Source organism: Argentina anserina, chromosome 5, assembly GCF_933775445.1.
Source record: "Argentina anserina chromosome 5, drPotAnse1.1, whole genome shotgun sequence".
Lineage (NCBI taxonomy): Eukaryota > Viridiplantae > Streptophyta > Magnoliopsida > Rosales > Rosaceae > Argentina > Argentina anserina.
This window is the reverse complement of record NC_065876.1, coordinates 27,597,568-27,619,332: the sequence shown is the minus strand read 5'-3', so window position 1 is coordinate 27,619,332 and position 21,765 is coordinate 27,597,568. Positions and strand designations below refer to the sequence as shown.

Sequence of the window (21,765 nt, the reverse complement as noted above, 5' to 3'; positions counted from 1 at the left end):
ATAACTGCCTTCTTTGGTCATTTCAGAACCTAATCAAATCAGCAAGTACATAAATCTAATCAGGCCTGAAAAGACCAAGAAAAGTTGTACAATTATTTTGGCCTGATTTTATTTCTTGATAAAGATTACTGATTGATACAATAAGAAAATATTAGGGTGATCACATTAAGAAAAAACAGAACCACACTACACCCCCAAATCCCCAATTGCAAAGCTAGAACAGTAGCTAGCTTGCTCATGAAAAACTCAATAATAAGTAGAAATTACAAGTTGCAGATGGCAGGAGCAAAACCCAGTTTACCACCTAAAACATTGAATTCCCAGAGATGGTTTTGCTGCATTTGGTTGCCAATCATAGACTGGCCATCGAAAGCTGGAACAAACCCTAGACACTTGACCTTGTCTCTCACACTCAAAACATAGTTTCTTACCGGTGGCTCAAATATAACATTACCTGCAAAATGAAATGCAAGTCTTGGCACCAAAGACTCGTCATATCCTTTATCAACGAAACAGAAATCAAATGGGACGGCATCTATCTTGATTTTCTGATATTTTGACAAGGATTTTATCAGTTCGTCCATGACAGCTCTGTAAATTGGTGGGGCTAGCCATGTGTTGGTCGAGCCTGAATCAAATATTATACCACCAAGACTCGTCATTTCATCCCATACTCGACTTGGTATCTTCAATAATGTGCCACCGATTGAGATGCCTGATAGTTTTGCGCCATAGTTACCAGTCTTGAGGCCCCTGGCGTCCTTCATAACCAATTCTGTGTACCTCATAGGGCTTGTAACAGCTTGGTTATTGGGACCAATCGTAAGATAACTTGCCACACTCGAGTTGCTCATATGATTCATTAGGCAATAAGAGAACTTGCCGGCAACCTTAGTAGAAACTAGTGACTCGGGGAATGAGTAGTCACCGAAGCCTAAACCCAAAATGCCATCACCTTCGTCTAGTTGATATGTGACCTCTGAGCAGCCAATCAGCATATTAGGTAAATGATTTGTTTTGCCACCATTTGCGACGGGTACTGTAATAGTGTCATACCCAAAGAAACCTTCTGCCCTATTACCTCCCATATAGGTGTAGTTGTATCTGCATGGCGACGTTGGCGTTGGGCAGTATGGATAAGCATGCATCTGTACAAGGTCATTCTTGCACAGAGGATTGGAGCATGCAATAGGTTTAAAGGTCGATGATAGATCAGCACGAAATACCCTACCTTTCTTGAGAAAATGTAAAGGCTTCCTTTGATCGGCATGATGGTTTCTCTTCGCCTCGTCTAATAGTTTCTGTTTAGCCTCATTTTTCAACGTCCAATCATATTTGCAATCCACCCAATTCAAGTCACTAGCTGTATCTGCAATCAAATAGAAACTTTTGGTAGGTGTTCCAATTTTTACCTCGACCATATACAACCCCGACATAATATCGTAACCAGAATGCACCGGGAATGACAGGGATGATGAGTTGGTTTCTGCGTCCTTTCGCCTTGGGATTTGACGACCATCCCTATTGTTCCTCAGGAAAATCGTTTGCCGGCGAATTATGTCATGGAGATGAAGCTCTTTCATGACATCTATATCTGTTTTATTGATCAAACCAACTCCTCCTTTGAAATGAGGAGAGTACTTGTGAACTAGCGGTAACCTAATGGTATGCTCGCCATTTGCACAAACATGCAGAAGTCCATGATGAATGGCAGAAAGCCAGAAAATGATGAAGAGGAATGTTGTTGAACCAGTTGATCTCATCCCCTTCATCATTGATTGGAGAAATGAAATGATGACTCAGAATGAAAGTATGAAACTAGAATAGAAGGATGGATGGATCATGCATGTGGACATGGGATGACTAAAATCGGAGGCGGGAGAGCTAAATTTAGACGTACAATGTGAGATAATTCTTGTTGTAACCGTTTTGTACACCTGAAATTAGAAATTATCAACTGACTGAAGATTTTATTACATTGCCAGAAGGGCTGCATGCAATTCATAACGATTGATGAGGAATTAACTACATTTTGTTTAATGGTATTCGAAATCACATACACAAACCAACTACATTACTGAAACTAGAATGTGTAAATAACTGAAACCTTCTACATTAAAAATGGGGGGAAATAACTTATCGAAGACAATAGAAACATACCAGAAAGGCTACTGGCTGCAGTTCCAAACAACATCATAACATTAAACACCTGCAGTTTATAATTAATATCAACTCACGACCAATCAGATACATTTTGTTCTAGGAGTTAGATATTGTAAAATAATTACTAAAATAACATAGATTCGTAGTTGAGTATACTTTTTTCGTGCCAATATATTTATGCTATTTTTTTTTGACAAAAATCTCTTTGATATTTCTCCCAATATATATATAGTTATTAGTGTTAGCTAGAAGAACGCCAATAGAGTAATTTCTCCATTCATAATTATATATGGGTTTAGTCAAAATTGCCTCAATTGTTAGTTTGTGTTATATGAGAACATGCATGGTGTTGCGTTGTCTGCGTATATTGAACCTGTTCTAAATATTTACATCATATTTCCACCATCTTATTAAATTTCAGTTTTAGCATCACTACTGATTATAGGTACTTATTAGTACTGATTATAGTGCAACAGAAAAATAATCATTGTTATGCGGCAAAAATATCTTCCCATTTTTTTCCAAAAAATAAATCATTCCAATAGCCAACGATTTTGCTTCTGTTTTTTTATGAGTTCTTAAGTTAGCTTTCTTAATTGATATGGCTGTGCTAGTTAGATATATATGACGTCCAAATCGACTGCACGTCAACTGATCAACATTGTCTGATAGAAGCAAAAAAATTTCAAGAAACTTAGGAATTGAAACAACATATAAGGTAGAGTTGAAAAAAAAATAAAGTGTGATGAAAGAAATAAATACGTGAATTCTGAGATATATTTGTAGTGTGTTTCCAACCTATCATTTTCGAAAAATTTCGAGTCAAGTACGTACGTTAGACACCCCTGAGGTCTCTCTCTCTCTCTCTCTCTCTCTCTCTCTCTCTCTCTCTCTCTCTCTCTCAGATAGCTAGGGTCAGGGCTGGTTTCTCTGCTACGTAAACACTAGCATCATGAGTAGCATGAGCTATGTCGATGCCATGTTTATGCGGCTCACTTCCACTGTCGCCATCGCCGGAGCAAACAACCGGGGGGCGGGGGAGCAGCTTGTCACTGCATATCGAGAGACCAAGTCAATAACATCTAATCTAGATAATGCATATTCATGATTTTCAAGAGATCAACAACAAAGCGGGCAAGCGTGTTAGAACTTCGTGGATTAGGGTTAGCCTCTAAACTGCAAGTTCAAATCAATACGCAATTTTTTTATCGTACTGTTTGTGGCTTGACTACTCATGTATGTAGGCTTGTCAATGGTGTGTCAGTGTCTACTATAGAAGTTATATCACTCTAAGATAGCCTCAGGAATCGACTTCTATAGCACTCTGAAATATATATATAACCTCAGGATTGCTCAACGAAGGGGTTCCAATCAAGTTAAAAGTTCATCAACACTGGTCATCATTCCGGTTAAATATCTACGTACGTACACTTTAATTAACAAATATATAGCTACGTACTTCTGGATCTTTTAATTTACGTACGGCTAATTTTATTGTTTATGCTCTAGCTAATTGGGTCATAATCTAGATAATGGTAATTAAAATTTAAAACTGATTATGTTTCGTAGGCGCGCTCTTCTCTTAATTTGATGTTGCGAACATTATTTGCTTGAGGAAGGATCATCTTCAATAATCCCCTTTCTTATAATAAAAATTATAAAGAGAAAGACAGAAAAATAAAGAGATTATTGACAATGACAAGATCACAGGCTAACTAGTATTGTGGTTTCAAGCATGCATGCACATATCAGGTGAGCTCAATACAGAATTATTAGATGCAGTTGGAAGGAGCATAACCCACTGTACCACGCTGAATATCAATTTCCCAAAGATGGTTTTGCTGCATTTGGTTGCCAATTATGGAAACCCCATCTTTACCAAGAATATTGAACCCTAAACACCTGAACCAACCCCTTGTGGTACTGGTATCTGGTGTTATAACATAGTTCCTCACCTGTGGCTCAAATCGACGCCCATCTGTAATATGAAATGCAAGTCTTGGAAACGAAGACTCGTCGAATCTGGTGGCATTGACGCAGAACTCAAACGGCAGGTCATCACTGGGATAAGGTTTATATTTTGACGACAAAGCCTTTTTCAGTTCATCCATGACAGCTTCGTAAGCCGGTACGGCTAGCAATGTGACGGTGTGGCCGGAATCAAGAATTACACCACCGCCATGCAGGCTTCACATCCCAAACTTGACTTGGTATGTTTAATAATTTGCCCCCGTCGACTGAGATGCCGGCTATTTTTACTCCATAAAAATCTAGCCGGTCTGGCCGTCTTGGTTATCCCCCATCATAACCAACTCTGTGTCATTGTTCTGTTAATTGTGTCACAACCCCGAATTTTGAATGATAAAAATTCGAAATCGAAGTCATGAAAACTCTAAAACAATCTCAAGTATATTGAAATCATCTTATCATAACAGTGTATCGAAACTGAGTCCACATCATGACTCAGTCGACTTGAATAATACACAACCAATGGAAATGTATAATTCACTCTATCTTCACCACAAACAGCAGAAGGAAATCTTCGAGAATCTTCAGCGAAAGCCCTCTAATTCTGCTAATCCACACCTGCAGAACTATTCCCTACACCATCGAATATGTGCACCGGGATTGTAAACACAAACCCGGTAAGCTTTGCATCTCGTATGAGTAAAACAACAATGTAACTCGTGTATAAATACAAAAGAAAAATACTGAAAACATTTAATTATAAATGTACTCATGAGTTATTGGATGGCCCATCTGGTTGTCCAATAATATCTGAAAATATAAGTGCTCATGAAAAATCTGACAACCCATTTGTTTACTCAAATACATTTATAATACGGGTACTCATGAGCTCTAAGTACTCATCTGTTACCCCTCATGAAGTACGCCGCCAAACATTGGGCAACCACTTGCTACCCAATATCTAAAAATATGGGTACTCATAAGCCGGTAACCAATATGTTGCCTCTCATGCCAGTACACCGGCAGACAGACTAGAGCTCTAATGTATCGTAACTTTCGCCCGACCAATGCTAGGTTCCGACATGTCAACACGTCTGAAGACAGAAAACACGTCCGAAGACAGAAAAACACGTCTGAAGACATAACACACGTCCGAAGACAGAAAACGTTTTAACAAAACTCAATGCTAAAACCATGTACAATAACAATCCACCCATGTTATTGTACTACAACAAGCGACTTTTGCTCAAATGAAATAAATATAGTTGTCACAGTATAATTTATTTGAAAATAAGAACGTAACAGTATATAATATAGCAACTCATATATATGTATCGTATTTACCATTTTATACATATACAGAACCCACTATATTATATACATGTCATAGTTCGATCTTTTTAAGAAAACGTAAATATGAGTCACCACCAAGGGTAGGCTTGTCATAGTGAGATTTACGCACATTCACCATAGTCCATAATCACAAAAGACCTTTTCAAAATCATTTATTAAAATAGCGTTTCACTTACTCATGAACCGTAGACGATCAAGTTCATGTAATTTAAACCAAAACATATTTTTTTAAAATAATTTTTATAAACTAATGATGCAATGACTATGGTAACAACTCAAACTAAATTCAATAATTATATTACTATTTCTTGCGTGCAACTTCCACGACACTGAAAATAGTTTCCTCACTCGTTTCGTCAGTCACCTAATAGCATGATAAAATGCTTAGAAAATGATACGTAAAATATCAGGTGACGATTTTCAGTATAGCTAAATATTGTTCATAAAACAATGTACACAGAAATTGCGCATATTTACTGTTTTCACTAACACTGTTCAAATGTACTGTTCAGTAAACATTGTTCAAATTTACTGTTTACAGAACACTTTTCACAGAGTTCTGTTCACAAACTGTTCATACGGGACACTGTTCACCGACTATCACCAATGACCACCAAATTTCACCACCACAATCTAAATGACATTCCTAACAACTTCTTAGTTCACAACAAAATCTAAATCAAAGCTTAAAACCTCTAATTTCAGAATTTCCGAAAAATCTCAAATCAAGAACCCTAGAATTGAAATTTCTTGGTTCGAGATTTAGCTCAAAACCTTTGCAGGGGTTGTTGACGATGTTGAGGGAAGGAGTTTGAGACCGGTGGTGAAGCCTAAACTCGCCGGAGATCGCCGGAAAATTGAAGAACACAACCGGGTCACTGACGGGTATTAGGGTCGACTTTCGGGCTTTGATGCGTGAAAATCGGCGTGCTACTCCACGATCCACCACCACAGGGAGGCGCACAAGGAGGAGACGAAGCTATATGGGTCGGCCCGGTCGCCTGAAACCGCCGGAGTCGGCCGGAAAAGTTGGGTCGGGTTGGCCGGATCCGGGTCAGGTCTGAAGGAAATTTTCGCCTCCAAAGGTGCAGGTGCGGGTGCGGAGAAAGGGGGAGGAAAAATGGGGTTACAAGGAAAAATGGGGTTACAACAAATTGCTTGCTTATTAGGACCACATGTAAGATAACTAGACACACCGGAGCGGCTCCTATAATCCATTAGGCAGTAAGAGAACTTGAGGGAAACATTATAAGAAACTACTGTCTCAGAAAATGAGTAGTCGCCGTCTCGCCGAAGCCTAAACCCAGAATGCTATCACCATTTGCAAACTTTTCGATGGACTCTTGCAGCCAATTGTCACATTAGGTAGCTTTTTTTTGCTACCATTTGCGAGAGGTACTCTTAATAGCATCATACCCAAATAAACCTTCTACAACATTACCTCCCAAGTAGGTGTAATTGTATCTGCAAGGCGACAATGGAGTTGGACACTCACTAGAAGACTGCATGTGTGCAAGCCCAAAGGTGCACATACCATCGGAGCATGGAAGAGGTTTGAAGGTCGAAGATATATAGATCAGCTTGAAATACCCTCCTCCTGTTAAAAAAATGTGATGTCTCGCCGTGACGGCCTAAAGGGTGTTTCTTCTTCTTCATCATTATCATTTTCTGTTTGTCTTCTTTTGTCAACGTTCCATTGTATGCGCAACGGATCCATGTCAAGTCACTCGCTGTGTCTGCAGCTAACAAGAAACTCCTAGGAGGTGTTCCAATTTTCACTTCAACCAAGTACAATCCTGAGTTCCTGACAGCAAATCGAAACCCGAATGCAGCGGCATTGCCAGGGATGAGTTATTAATTTCTGAGTCCTTTCGCCTTGGGATAATCTGATAACGATCTCTGTTTTGGAAAAAACATTTGGTGGCGGTTCATGTCTTGGAGATAAAGCTCTTTCATGATTTGATCGAGTGAATCGAGTCGAAGGGAAAACGAACACAGATCGCTCTTGTACTAATCCAATCCAGTAAGCCAAACAACTGAAGTCTGAAAGGATATGATTGAAATAATCAAATCTTATCGTAATCTAATCCAATTAATATCCTAATCAAATCTTATCCAGTTATCCGGGCTAACAAACACAGCCTTAGTGGCTTATTTGGTTTCCACCGATTTCTTACATAGATCTCATTGAAAGAAATGTTAGTGTCTTAGACACAAACTATTGAGTTAAGTCTAAAATAAATGTGTCATAATAATATATTACACGGAGATCGCACCCTGTTGGGAGTTAAGACGATGAGAACTATATCAGGAAGCTCATACCTCTATGTGCTTGGGAGATAAGACAATGAAAATTGATTGGTAAATGCCATGAATGTAAATATTGTGAGAAAAAAAATGTAGCGAAGCCTTAGATATAAAAAGTGTTCCATGTTGACGAACGTTATTCATGTTACCTTCAATTACAGGGAGGAGCAAAATGAAAGTTTGGGAGAGGGTCAAGGCAGTAAGGAGAGATTTTAATGAAGGCTGTGGCTCAGTCGGTACCTACTTATACCATGACCATTTTTCAGCTTCCGGCGGGGGTTTGTGAGGTGATCAATAGGCATTCAGCAAGGTTCCGGTGGAAGAGGAATTCATCGGAGAAAGTGGGAGAAGTTTTGCGTCCCAGAATGAGGGAGGTTTGGGTTTTAGGGTGTAACAGCATTTTTAACAAAGCTTATTTGTCCAGAATTGGGCGGACATTGATTTGTAGAGGGGCTTCGAAGGGCTTCTTTCTAAATGTCTTCGATTTGGAGTTGGTGAGGATTGCAGTATTTTTGGATTTGGAGCGTCTTGGAAGGCAGGGATAGATTGGAATGTGATTTGGAGCTGATTACGGGGGTTGGAACTAGTGTACTCTCTCAAGAAGTTGATGCTATTAGCATATGCCTCTTGCTCTTACTGAGGGAGGGTAAACTGATTTGGGTATCCTGTACTTGTCCGAAACTACCTTCGGAAGCTCAAAGATGAGTCACTCAAGTTGTTTCTGCGGTGTAAGAGAGGGCAAGCTTTTACCCTCAGGGGCCTATTCTCCAATCAAAATTGAAATTGCATACCTTTGTCATCAAGCCTTCAAGGACAGATAATTAGGGTGGAAGATGAGAGGATGCGCCGGTGAGGTGTCTGAGATGGAGGATAGTAGGTTCGGGAACTTGGTGCGTGGTGCGAAACTGGGGTAGAACAAGGAGTGGAGAAAATGAAAACGAGACATAAAAGCCTCATAACTGCGACCAAACTAAGAAAACTCACCACAAAAGGTAGGAGAGAATTGATAGCTGATCCTCGTAGATACATAATACCACCGCAAAACCAGGTTTGTCTAACATATAACAAAAACGGCAATGTTGATCCAACCATTATCATCACCTATTCATCGGAAAGAGCCAGCAGTACATAGAAAAATCTGACACTAAAGCATTAAATCCCATAATACGGTATTTCATAAATGAACTAGTTGAAAATTACGTCAAGCTTCACGAACTTGTGCAGTGTCCTATTGTAAAAATGCCTAAATGAAGTAAGGAGATGCAACACATTCTTTGAATTGGTTTTGGGAACTACTTTTTTGAGCTCTAACCAACTTCAAAAGGTGAATTCATTCATGGAGTTTCAATATGCTCAAAACAAATTAACTAAAAATAGGAGTTTACAGGAGCCCTCTATATATCAATTACCTAACCTGGCAGCCAAAGGGTCAGGAAGAAACATGACTACAGTTAAGTCACCGTACCTGAATCTTGAAACGACATTATACTTGATCTACAACATCAGTAGAATTGGTGGTACTAGCAGTCACTGCCATATGGCGTTCTGAGACAATTTCTGGTTCTATGCCATGGGATAAGGGACTGTCTGTTTTCCCATTATCAGAAGCATCTGAACTTGAGTCTAACTTGACAGGATCCAATGAGAGAGCAGCACTGGTAAGGACAGGTTGTGAGGCTGCCAAGGGAGGATTTCCAGTTGTGCAAGGCATCTTCTTATCATCCTCTTTCATCCTCTCGGCATATTTATTTATATCAAAACCTGCAGTATCATTTCCGCCAAATGCAGCCTCAAGTTTATCAATATCAAATAGGTCCTCCATTATCTTCTTGGTGTTGACATCTTCCGCATGCACAAATTTGACTTTGTTGTAAGTTTTTGGCTCTAGAAAAGGCTTTACTAACTGCGATAAATACATTACATTAGTTCTGCATCATAAGTACAGTATTAGAAATCATAATATGCTTTTGCCACCCAGTTTCTCGACATGTTAGAGCGCCAAGTAATGGTGGTCCTCCGACCCCTCTCCTTTATGAAAATTAATTAAAATAGCAAACGGATGGCCAGCACTTTAAAAAGCCAAAGTAATGGCCCAAGACAAATGAAAATGAAAAGCCAGTTGCTCGCTATTGTGAACTCTTATTGCTCTTGGATCTTGTTAAATCAAAATTCAAAATTATACAAATGACATCTCCCAGATTCCAAATCTAGCTAGTCCACCTCATAAACCGAAAACAACAGAAAATTTCAAACAGCATATATGACTGAAGTTGTATAATTGCAAAACTATGCTGTTACAGAGAAATAATATATGGTCCTGTTCAGAAGTATATTTCTAGTGAAGAGGTTATTAAGCAACATGATTGGGATCAGAATTGAGCTTACCGTAAAGAATGGCTCAAAAAACTTGGGTGGGTTGTAGAGTATTGCAAGGCCTAGGCGTTCTGGATATTTGTCTTGCAAAACATGGGCAGTTTCACGAGTCACTTTCACTGATATATGTGACAAATTGAAGCCTTGAAAATCAATTAGCCACACCATCTGTTCCTGGTCTGGTGGAAGATTTAAGATAGCATTCTCCATGCAATATACCAAATATCGTATCTGACCTTTCGTTGACTTTGAGTTCTGCAATTGACATAAATGAAAATCTAGATAAGAAGGAAAAGTAACTTTTTGACTATCTTTTTTCAAACAACTAAAACTAGCTGTCTGCTGAAACTTAGATCTCCAAAGCATTGCTTGCAATGATTCAGGAAAACAATTGGATGTGGAAATTACTCATAATGCACTATAATTGATACTCTCTGAACTTGATGATAATAAGGAATAAAAATAAAAACTTTGAAACAGGTATCCAGCAAAAAAATGTGATATTTTTAGTTAGATGAGATAAATTAAGTAAAGAAATAAATTCAGTTTATAGGGCAAGTCGGAATAAAAAATAGAGTATGCATCAAACATGAAGGGAGTGCAAACTTTTACTTATAACAGCCAATTTCATAAAGTAACAAATAATTTATGGAGGCCGGAGGTAGGCATGTAACCTGGCAACTCGGTCTCATGACAAGAACTGGTCTCCCATGCTTGTCCACATAATTTGATCTGTATATTTTTCCCGTCTCTGCTTCACGAGCTACGTCCTCCTATAAGAATTGGACACAATTTAATTTGTAAATATATTCTCTCCAGTACCTAAAGAACTCAACCCTTAAAGAATCTGCTCATAACTTTTATTATTTTAGACTGCTAGTGTCCAGTCCAGGGTTCGTTTACAGTTCACATCATAGGTTAGGATTGGATTCCAAAAGAATAAAACGGCTAATAGGTGTACTCTAGGATATCATACTTTCTAAAACAGAGAACAACAGAGGCCAGCTTATCTTGGATAGCAAAACAAAGAAAGAAGTACAGGATAGAAATGCATAAGATTATCAGACCTCATTCAGTTCTAGACCACTCAAAGTGGCTACTGGTTTTTAGAAACCTAAAGAGTGGAAACGTGTCTTAAGCAAAAGAAAAAGAAAAAGAAAAAGGTAAAATCTAACACGTTCTGTTCCAGAATTCTGACTATAAGACAATGAATGATGGCATACCCAACGAATCTCCTCCGGTCTGTATTCTGCCCTCCACTTCAAGGTATCTTTCAACATTTTCGTAGCCTTCTTGACATTCCAGTTTCTGGCCCTTAAATGCCTTGCAATGGATGCATCAGAACAGTACGAAGACAACTTCTCCGGCACTGTCCCTAACAACTTTCTCACATCATTTATCTGAAATCATGAAGATTATAAAGGTAAATTATAATAGTTGAAGAGCTCGTACCCCTAACTAATAGATTTCAAACAAGTAACAGACCCCCATTAACTGAAGAAGTAAAGATACCTTTGTCTGCTGCTCTTCACTTGTTAAAATAATCTCAGAGCCATTCGAAGAACACTTTTTCATTGACGCACTCATAGTTTTGAGAGAAAACTCTGCAAATCAAAAAATGGAGGCTTCAACACTTGTGTTCTAGTTTCACAGTGACCATTTCAATGAATTCAAAAATGGAGACTTCTAAACCTATGTCCTGGTTTCTTAGTCCTCTTCACCATTGTTCATCATCAATTACAATGAATTTCATTATCTGTAACAAAATACTCTGTATCCCACAAAACACAAATTGAATATGTCCTGTGTTCAATGTATCATTTAACAACATCTATTGTAGTCAATCACTTTACCTTTTCGCTTTTGGCAAGTAAACTACCCGTTAATTCGACTTATATCTCTGTAAAAACCCATCCAAGTCCAAATCCTACGAACTTAATAAAACCTTTCTTCCTTAGCTATCCACATATCCATATCCAATCTAAACGAGACTACTTTACTATTATCTACTCATCTATAACGATTCTGACACAAACATAACAATGGATCATAAAAAAATAAAAATAAAAACAATCAAAAACTCATGCATATACACAATTAACCAAATATGATACAACAACAAGCACAATTCTTCATGATACAAAAGAAATGGGCTTTAGACACCATCAACCCGGCCCACTAACTATAAGGGGACAAAGACCTCACCTGCGACCAGAAACAGAACTGGGTGGCTGACTGAGTCTGTGCAAAGCTAATATCTCGGAGCTCCTTAGATGTCAGTGAAACCCATCTGAGCCCAAGTCAACTACAGTGTTCAAGTACAAAACACAGAGAGAGAGAAAGAAGCTGAGAACATAACAGGGATCTGGGGATCGCAGTGCCACGGCCGAACACATGCTTTGTAAAAAGCCAAAGCCATTTCTGCTTCAACCCCTTCCGTCTTTGTTTTGTTTTGTGGTGTAGACTTTTCGGACAAACCTTCCATGGTGTCGTTTTTTCCTTGGGGTGGAAAAGTCTGGACTGTCCACGAATAATTTAAGGGGGTTACATCGGGTTACGGTGTTGCCACTGCCCTTTTGAGGAAATTCGCATGAATAATGGTGTGTGCCGTTGTCGGAGTTTACAAGGAAACAGTTTAATATTTATTTCCCACAAAGTTGTGTAAATTGAATAATCTAGTCTAACAAAAAAAATTGAATAATCTAGACAAATTCTTTTTAATTACTATATACTATGATAATAGATAGCACAATCTGTTGTGGGGTTGGTAAAACTTTCCAAATGTTGATCCTTTCTTCGAACCTTGTTAATTAACTCACATGAACACTCGACGTGATCAAATTTCACACATCTTAGTCACCAGATGGGTGTATCTCTATTATTTAAAATTAGTACCTAAAAGCTTCATCAAATTGTGAATTACATATTTTACATTTCTTTAATTTTATTCTCACACATAGACATAAGGATAATTATGTAAAATACAAACGTTTCACCAATGTATTTTTACTAAAACTATCTTTCATAAGAAACAGAATTGCATAAAATGATGGGCTTTCACTTCAAATTAAATCATACAAACATATGCGATCATTTCAATCAAAACACGTATATCGCACGAACACGATGCTAGTATTCTTAGTCAAACGATCAATATGATGGCTTGGTGCTAGACCATTAGAATTACGTAAGAACGAGAAAGCAAAATGGCAAAAGTTGCAGGTATTGCCGTAAAATAGAACTAGGCAGTACCAAAACAGACGAGCAACAAATTGATATTGATATTAGCCCTAAGCCAGCAAGCTTAGTCAATCATGGCGACAATGAATATTTAGACCACAAGTGGTGATGTGATCGGGTAATCTTATCACTATGATGATTTCTTCTCTGATTTTTTTTTTTGTTGCTGTTCTCAAATCGAAAATGAAAAGAAGACGGACCAACGCATAGGAAAGAATTTGATATGATTGAATTCCAAACTAGAAGATGTATGTACATTTTAGCCGACACTACGAACGCAGCCAGAAACAAATACAGTACTCCTAAGACAATTCTGTATCTCCATTTCTACACAGAATATACAATCTAGCAATGCCACCTTTCTACTTTAAATTTTGAAACAATATTAGAATTCGCCTTCGTATGGTATGTGGTCATCATGCATTTGCATGTCTCCGGAAAATGTACAGAGCATCATTCAAATGGGATCTTTCTGCATTTGAAGCACCCAATGTAAGTGAAAAAAGAACCAATGAATCAACAGTGTCTGTCAAAACAGATCAATCGATCCACTACTGTTATTCGCACTACAGGTTGCAGCATGCTTTGAAGCTTTGCCGACACCACCATTTGGATTCCTGAGTTTCATCAGAACCCAATGCATGAGAAGAAATTCGAATGAAGGGGAAAAGAAAACTACACATTCAGAATCAGTAATCTATGCTTATTATGTCTTTTATTTCAGGTAAGAAAGGTTTTACCTCTGACGAATGAAAGCTGGTAGATTAAGGGTATGATTATTCCACCATCTACCCAAAAGCATCCAGCTGCTTTGCAAGAAATCAAAGGAAACTCAGGAATGTCTTCTTGCACAAGATGACATCAAAGAAATCAAACCAAGATGAATGTCTTCCGGCACAAGCCTCGAAAGCCCCAGCCAGCCCTCCTTCCTTTTTATTGCCGAACTTCACAACTAACCAAAAGCTCACCTAGCACCAAGTTCAGCTCTCTTCCAACTCAAAGAGTCCAGCTTCTGTAAAAACCACAGAAAACCAGCACTCCCACCTTGTAGCAGACTTATCACAGTAGGACAAGAAAGAATGCCACAAAGCCTCTCTCTGATGAAGAAAGAAGATCCACAACACCCACCAAGAGTTAGATCTCTCTCTTTCCAACAACCCCAGCAGGACTTTGCTTCTTTTGTATACCATTCTGCCAAGCATCTCTAGACTTATCACCGGACTGATCAAAGTCATCCAAGGAATTCTCAAATTGTGGTCTCATTGGCCGGTAATGGCCATTCCTAGAAATTACAGGTGCATTAAATTTTTCATCATCCTCTGAAGGTGTTCCTGACCTCGAATCCATCCGCATGTCCAACGATCTATGTCTTGGTCCAGCAGATCTCAACCCCCTCATATTAGATGAAAGCTTTCCTGGTAATGGATTGTAGGAGGGTCCCTTTGGACCCAGAAATTCTTTAGGCAGATTCTCCATATCCATATAACAGTTCCTGGCCTTGGCATCCTTGATCAATGCAGCCCAATCTTCAGACTGCATCAAGGCATTAGCATTCCCCATGACCTGTTAGAAAGAAAACAATATAAATTAGAATCAGCACGGTGGGTGCCTACTTGCAGGTAGATGCTGTGAGTTTGTTAATATGTTTAAATAACAAAAAATGAATAATAATAAAGAAATGCATACCCAAAGAGCCCTTCTTGCACGAGTAAGAGCTACATTCATACGGCGGATATCTGCAACAAAACCAACCCCGTGACCAGAAGCGCGCACACAGGACATGATAATCACATCTCGTTCTTGGCCTTGGAAAGCATCCACTGTGTTAATATACAGATCCTTCCCTTCTTCTGATTTTAAAGCCTCATCAAACTCCCGTTGAAGACATTTTAGTTGCAGTTTGTATGGTGTGATTATGCCAACAGAAATCTTCCCCAGGCCCAGAGATTTCGCTGTCTTCTGAAGATGCTCATACAAACGAACACAGAACTGAGCTTCATGTATGTTCTGATAAGAGACAGATCCCCCTCTGTGTGATTCCCGCCCGTGAGTGATATCATAAAACACATAAGGTTTAAGTAAAGGGTCCTTGTAGTATGTCTCATCAGGCAAATTAGCAACACTCTCACTGTCACTGAGGCGTCCTTGGTAAAAGTACCTGGAGGGGAAATCTCGGATTTGAGGGTGCATTCTATATTGCACAGATAGCAACATTGTTGGGCAATTTGCTTGCTGAAATCTTTCGAAAAGACTCCTACTATATAACAAAGTTCCAGCAGCCTTACTAATAACTGTTGCAGGAAGCTGCTGAGGATCACCAACAAGAACACATCGTGCAGCGCCAAGAGCAAGGGGAGGAAGAACTCCTACTTCACTGGCTTGTGCAGCCTCATCAATCACAACCATATCAAAACCATGAGAAAGGCGAGAGAACAACTTGCGACCACTGCTTGAAACAGTAGTGAAAACAATTTCTGCCTCATTTGCAAAACTTGCCTCAAGATTAGCACGAGCTTCTTCCAAATTGAAATTGCTTGAAGCGCGAAACTTTCCTTCTAATATAAACAGGCGAGACAGCTCAACTAGAGTCTTATCCCTGCTTTCAACTGCCGCCGCAAGGTTCTGCAACAATGCATCTCGATTCTGGTCCCTAGCCACTAGAACATCTGGATCAACACCCACAGATCCTTGTGAACGAACAGCAGCAGCTGCAACAGTAAGTTCTCTTTGAAGGGTAGCTATCTGCATAGACAACTGAGCTTCACGACTTCTTAACTGATGCATATACCCAAAAACTTCATCACGATTCTTGACCAACAGCTGTTCAGTCCTCCGCTCAACAGAGACGGCCTGGGCAGCACGTGTCTGTGAATCAACACCTACTCGTGCCACATCAGGCCTATATACTTTCATCTCACCGTCGATGAATCCACGATCAAGAACACGTGAAAGAAGCTCGTCTGTCGCGGCATTAGAAGGAGCGCAAACCAACATTCTAGGTTTCGGGCACAGCTTTGGTAGTGTACGGAAGAGATTCTTGTCCATGCTCTGAAGAACCTCATCAATTGATCCCGTAGCAACATTATCAGTGTTGCTTTCAGTATTTTGCTTATAGCTCTCAGGTGCTAACTTTTTAAGCAAAGAAGTATAATACTGCTGATATTGAACCAGATGAATGACATTTAGCATTCCCCAAACAGTGTGTGTCTTACCAGTTCCTGGAGGTCCTTGAACAAGTGTAAAAGGCCAGGGATCTTGCCTCTTTCCACCACTTGTACCAGATGCAGTATGCACTGCAGCCCATTGGATAGCTGAGAGCTGGGGTCCATTAAAGCTCCTATGCAGGTGATCAACAAAATTCGGTGTGAAGCATTCGGGCATGGCAGGGCTCTGCTGCTCATATTTTGGAAAATGTTCGGGGCTGGGCTGAAGAATCGCAGCTTGCATCTGTGAAAATTAATGGTCAGATCATTATTCACACAAACCTAAATAGTTCAGGTTATAAAAAGCCACTGATGATCCAAAAGAATATGTCACCTGAACATTCAAACGACGAAATGCATGCAGTGCAACATACTCCCTCTGGGTGGTTGCAAGAGAACCAAGCACCGTCAGAAACCAAGTTCCTTTAGGCTGCAGCTTTCTCAGAATGTGGTCATCATCAACCAAGCTGTACAGTTGTAGTGAGGAGGAGGAAGATGTCAGCAAATTTGATTAAAAAAATGCAAGAGAAAAAATCACTGTAATCATCTTATATCATATGAATATAGAAATACTTAACCTATTGGATTCATAGGTGTCCCCAACATAAAAATGAAGGATTGCTCCTGACGGATCACGTGTATCAATAGGAATATGTCTCCTGACAGTACCAGCCACGCGTCCACTTATTTCAGGCTCCTCAACATCCTCAGTTGATGAGTTCTTCCTTCTAGTTCTGACTGCTTGACATAATAAGAGACCATTAGTGTCGTCATCAAATACATCAATATACTTAATAATTAACATAAATATTGATGGACAGAAATGTAATCACATATCAGACCTAATCCAGGCCTGGGGGTTGAAAGAACTGCAACATCACCCTCCTTAAATGTCCACTTGTTGGATTCATTTGCTGGAAGGAGTATAACATCATACCACCCTAAGCCACCAAAAGTTGCACCTCAGTCAGTTCACAGATCAGTAATAAGAAACCAGATGTACAACTGGTCTTGAAGCTAAAAACTTGGGAACATAGATTAGACTTGGTACCTCTTTCCCTCCTTTCAATGCTCCTTACACGAACCATTGTATGAGCATTACTTGAAACACCTTCAGTCGATTCCTCCCACGTGCTGTAAAGCTGTGCCCGGCATTCCTCAAAAAGCAAGGGTTCAAATACTCGGACATAATCCTCAACAGATTCAAACCGATCAGGAACACATTGGAGATCAGTCTCCCCTGTTGCACAAGGAAATGAAAGACAATAAGAATAACGGAAAAGCATATGACCAGAGGGATATTTAGACAAATAAATATGCATCCGTATCCATATTAACTTAAAGGCTCTTCAGACCTTTTAAAAAATTATCACACTAGTTAGCGATTATAATTGGCTGTAGATTAAATGCGATAATGTTCTCTTTATTTCAGCTCAGAAATTAGTATCTTTGTTCAATAACAATAATACAGTACGAAAGCAATTCTCTCCAACTAGATGATTGGACTCCACTACGAAAGCAATTCTCTCCAACTAGATGATTGGACTCCACTAATTTGTGGACCTAAGTAATAAAATTAACTTTATAGTTCTTTTCAGGCTGATTAAAAGGAAAATCAAAGGTCACCTAAGTTCTATATTTTGATAAGGAACACAAAATCAATAAACAAAGCCTGCAAAACTCTACCAAAAGAAGACGACTATATGAGAGAAAGTTTACCAACTCACCCATTCCCCCCAAGATCCATTATACTATAAGAATAATTGCACACAAGATGGTGCATGATGGTGATAAGAATTACAAAGTGAAATTGAGGAAGTTAATGAAATGTGTTAGTCAGAATCTCGATTTCACACTAATTGTCATCACCTTTCCAAGTCTTTTGTGTGCTATATGTCTCATAATGTAACAATTGGAAGGCCATGGAGCACTGGCATAGAAAATCCAGGAAAGCTGTCAACACAGATAGACCAAAGTTCCCAAGAGTGACAATATTGGCCAACCAATCACTAAGAACTAGTCAATGGTAAGTTGGTAACAAACATGCACTTTGAACAGTAATTGAAAACTAAAATAATAAAAAGAAAAAAAAAATTGTACCTGGGTTGTGCCAGAACTTTTCATTGGTAACCTCCCGTATCAGACGCTCTACTGATGTGTCTTGGTACATGTTACTGACGGTCATTTGCTTCTTGGCAGGAGTAGGCTTTTTGGTTCCCATCTTGGAATCCATGGAGCTTTGAGTGACTGGCTTCCTATTAACAACCTGTGAATTTTTCGGCAGCCTCATATCTGTGGGCTGCTTCCATGAACTCTGTCTTGGTATAGGTGGTAAGACATCTGCAGATGAGTCCATATCACCATTTTGCCTTTTCAGCCTAGCTGATCCATAATTAATATCCCCATTACTTTCAGATTTAGATTCACTAGAATCCCCAGCAAGCCCTCCTTCACTGCATAGAACATCGGGATGTTTCTGGTCCTTGATTGCTGGCTGTGGCTGCGTTTCTCCTATGCGGTCAGTTGGCGGAGGACCTGCAGGTGGAGAAACTGTACGAACATCCTTCATAGTGCGAGTTGTAATAGATGCAGGGATAGACTGTCTTCTCGGTGTTGAACTTTTGATGGGACCAGCTTGCTTAACATCTTCCAAATTAAGGAACATTGTCTGTCTACTACGTTTCTTTCCCAATTTTGCTTCATTATGATGATCCATCTTCCTCTTCACTGGATTAATTGCACCCTTGAGCGCACGACTCGCTTCAATGCTTTTGACTTTCTCTTGTTTCAGGACCAGGCCAGGTTCCTCCTGACAGTCCATGGTCATATGACCTTTGACATTGTTGTCCGAATTGCGGCTACTGCTGCTCTCATCCTTCAGACTTTCTGAAACTTTAACATCTGGAGCACTACTGGAAGCAACTGCCCCAGAATTTTCTAGTTCTTGGGAAGCTTTGCCCTGTTCACGCAAACTACCACTTTCTTGAGCATCAGCAGATCCATCGGCATCAGACCACTCTCCCTCTTCTCGTTCCACAGACAGGGCATCTGCAGCAGTCGAAACTAAAGCTGGCACTGCTTTAACGTCCTCATTATTACTGGACATTCGCAATGATGCATTGTTGGGAATCCTGTCGCTTGCCTCCTTCTGCTCAGCGTTACCTTCAGAGCCATGAACATATTTAGGCCGAGTAAAAGGTTGAAAACCTGATCCAGACGGTGCGTGTTGGAAAACATGATTATTAACAGTTCCTTGTGTACCAGCTGCTACCGCAAGCACTTCAGGAGGCTCCAACAAGCTTGTCGAAAGGAGTGCCTTCTGAGGCTGCAACGAGACTACGCTATCACTCTCCTCATTATCCTCAGCAGGGGGTTCGTTGAGATCAAACAATAACCGTCCTCGGGAACCCATCTCATATGTAAATACATACAATCTTAAACCGTATTCCCAAACTGATTGTCCTACAACCTTGAGTAAATTTCCTTCTATAAAAGAAAAAAAAATGCACATGAAATGCAATTAGTTAGCTAATCCGAAACCATCACCTAACAACAACAACAGCCACAAAAAATATACGAAAACCTAGCGACTTCAATCACCGCAATTACATTGCTGTCTATATCAAAACAATCAATTACCAAAAACAAGCCACAGCAAAACAGCAATCAAGCTTAAACGAATATCGCATTAAACATTAATCCAACTTTAAGATTCAAATGCACAGGAAAAATCGACATTTCGAGGAACAAATCAACACTCAAACATGCCCTAATCACCAGTTTCAGTCAATTTAAACAGATGCAATATATCACAGACCAAAAAATAAAATAAAACCTAAAATACCAAATCAAAACCACAGTGCCTGATCCAAAATCAAAACCCCCAAATTTCATCATTCAATTTCAAAGCTCCAGCCCCATCTTTAACCTAGCTTTCCATTCTAGAGTGTTCTAGGGTTTTCCTCACCACTTCGAATCCCGCAAATCGCAGATCGAACCCCTAAAAATTTCAATTTCAATTTCAATGCATTAATCTAATTAAGTCGCGAGATTCAAGTCCACCAATCCCATTCATCCACATCATTTATCATCACCGGTGTTCTTTCTTCCCCTTCTAAAAAACACAATTTAAAAATCTGAAAATTTCAGGATAGAATTTTTTACCTCGAATTTTCGAGCGTCTCTCTCTCTCTCTCTTGTTGTAAAAATTTAAAGAGGACTAAAATTTATAGAGAGAGAAAGAGTCTCTATATGTATTCGGGTGAGGGTTTGTAGAGAGAGAAAGAGTCTCTGAGCGTCACACAGAGGAGAGAGAGAAGAGAGAGAGCTAAATATGAGAGAAAGCAAGAGGGTGGTGACGGGTTTATATAGGAAATATCAAACCAACTTCGCCGGCCGGTTTTTTCTCCGGTCACCGCTTTTTATAATACCCGGCCATTATTTTTTAATCTTACTTCTTATTTAATACTATTTATCCTTCCGAGAAACCCGAATGACAAAATCACCCCTGGTCCGCGGTCGTTGAGTTTTGCGGAGTCGGGGATTTTGACCACAGATATGACGGGGGTACTATCGGGATTTCGTAAATTTTAGGGCAGGAACCACGCTGGCGTGTATAACACTCGCACCTAAGAATCTTACGCTGCAAGGCGAGGGCTGCTGATCCTGGTGTCCGAGTGGGGCCCAGGGAGGCTACACGTGGACGAGGATGATTTGCTTGCCGTTACCTGGTTCTGGCTGTTTTTAAATCTACAAAGGGTAATATTGTCTTTTTGATAACGTACGGGAGCGTATTCGTTCGTTTTAAGCTCGAATGCAACATCTTCCGGCGCGTTTTCGGGCGTATTCTTTGTTGAAACATAATATGCTCTCAAAAACCGATCGGATATGTGCCCAATGTTCCCGAATTGTAGCCGGAGACAGATCTGTGTGTCAAGAAAAAGACAATTGTGCCACTAAGTAGTTTTTTGATTTACAGCCCACCAATGGTCTTTGGACGCGTTTCCGGGGGTGATTAGATACCCCTGTGCGGTTCGGTTTGAACGATGAAAAATTTCCCGTGAACTGTGAGGGTAGAAGGGTCATTTGAGGGACGGGGAGAGTTCGAGGCCCCGAGAGCACGTGCATTCCAAACGGTGGAAGTGCACAGTACTGTTTA

General features: G+C 39.7%; 3 protein-coding genes across 5 annotated transcripts; all 3 read right to left on the bottom strand.

Annotated features, from left to right (window-relative positions):
* Positions 1 to 263: 263 nt before the first annotated feature.
* Positions 264 to 1,772, bottom strand: LOC126795877 (aspartic proteinase NANA, chloroplast-like). The gene has a single exon (XM_050522611.1). It carries the CDS (start codon positions 1,770 to 1,772, stop codon positions 264 to 266), a length of 1,509 nt encoding a protein of 502 aa, XP_050378568.1.
* Positions 1,773 to 9,032: 7,260 nt separating this feature from the next.
* On the bottom strand, positions 9,033 to 12,593 carry LOC126794113 (uncharacterized). The gene is made up of 6 exons (XM_050520764.1): positions 12,370 to 12,593; positions 11,677 to 11,768; positions 11,388 to 11,564; positions 10,839 to 10,937; positions 10,177 to 10,419; positions 9,033 to 9,694 (listed from the first exon to the last, which is right to left on the bottom strand). Exons 2-6 carry the CDS (start codon positions 11,749 to 11,751, stop codon positions 9,275 to 9,277), a joined length of 1,014 nt encoding a protein of 337 aa, XP_050376721.1. The 5' UTR covers positions 11,752 to 11,768; positions 12,370 to 12,593; the 3' UTR covers positions 9,033 to 9,274.
* A 1,016-nt stretch (positions 12,594 to 13,609) lies between these two features.
* On the bottom strand, positions 13,610 to 20,943 carry LOC126793492 (uncharacterized ATP-dependent helicase C29A10.10c-like). 3 transcript variants are annotated; one of them, XM_050520032.1, is made up of 10 exons: positions 20,772 to 20,943; positions 19,869 to 20,093; positions 18,708 to 19,769; positions 17,659 to 17,847; positions 17,450 to 17,548; positions 17,186 to 17,348; positions 16,942 to 17,074; positions 15,091 to 16,851; positions 14,145 to 14,967; positions 13,610 to 14,021 (listed from the first exon to the last, which is right to left on the bottom strand). In XM_050520032.1, the coding sequence occupies exons 2-9, from the start codon at positions 20,017 to 20,019 to the stop codon at positions 14,539 to 14,541; spliced, it is 3,987 nt and encodes a 1,328-aa protein (XP_050375989.1). In that variant the 5' UTR covers positions 20,020 to 20,093; positions 20,772 to 20,943; the 3' UTR covers positions 13,610 to 14,021; positions 14,145 to 14,538. The 3 variants fall into 3 exon arrangements, with proteins under 3 accessions (XP_050375989.1, XP_050375987.1, XP_050375988.1); XM_050520030.1 differs by having other exon boundaries at positions 18,708 to 20,093; XM_050520031.1 differs by having other exon boundaries at positions 17,186 to 17,345; positions 18,708 to 20,093; positions 20,772 to 20,942.
* Between the last annotated feature and the right edge of the window lie 822 nt (positions 20,944 to 21,765).

Coding starts and splice junctions, on each gene's coding strand:
- LOC126795877 (XM_050522611.1), bottom strand. CDS start 1,772: ATGAAGGGGATGAGATCAACTGGTTCAACAACATTCCTCTTCATCATT.
- LOC126794113 (XM_050520764.1), bottom strand. CDS start 11,751: ATGAGTGCGTCAATGAAAAAGTGTTCTTCGAATGGCTCTGAGATTATT. Junction 10,420..10,838: donor TCATGAGACCGAGTTGCCAG/GTTACATGCCTA, acceptor TGTCAATTGCAG/AACTCAAAGTCAACGAAAGG. Junction 9,695..10,176: donor TTTTTGAGCCATTCTTTACG/GTAAGCTCAATT, acceptor TATTTATCGCAG/TTAGTAAAGCCTTTTCTAGA.
- LOC126793492 (XM_050520030.1), bottom strand. CDS start 20,019: ATGGGTTCCCGAGGACGGTTATTGTTTGATCTCAACGAACCCCCTGCT. Junction 17,075..17,185: donor GACACCTATGAATCCAATAG/GTTAAGTATTTC, acceptor ACAACTGTACAG/CTTGGTTGATGATGACCACA. Junction 16,852..16,941: donor TTCGTCGTTTGAATGTTCAG/GTGACATATTCT, acceptor TAATTTTCACAG/ATGCAAGCTGCGATTCTTCA.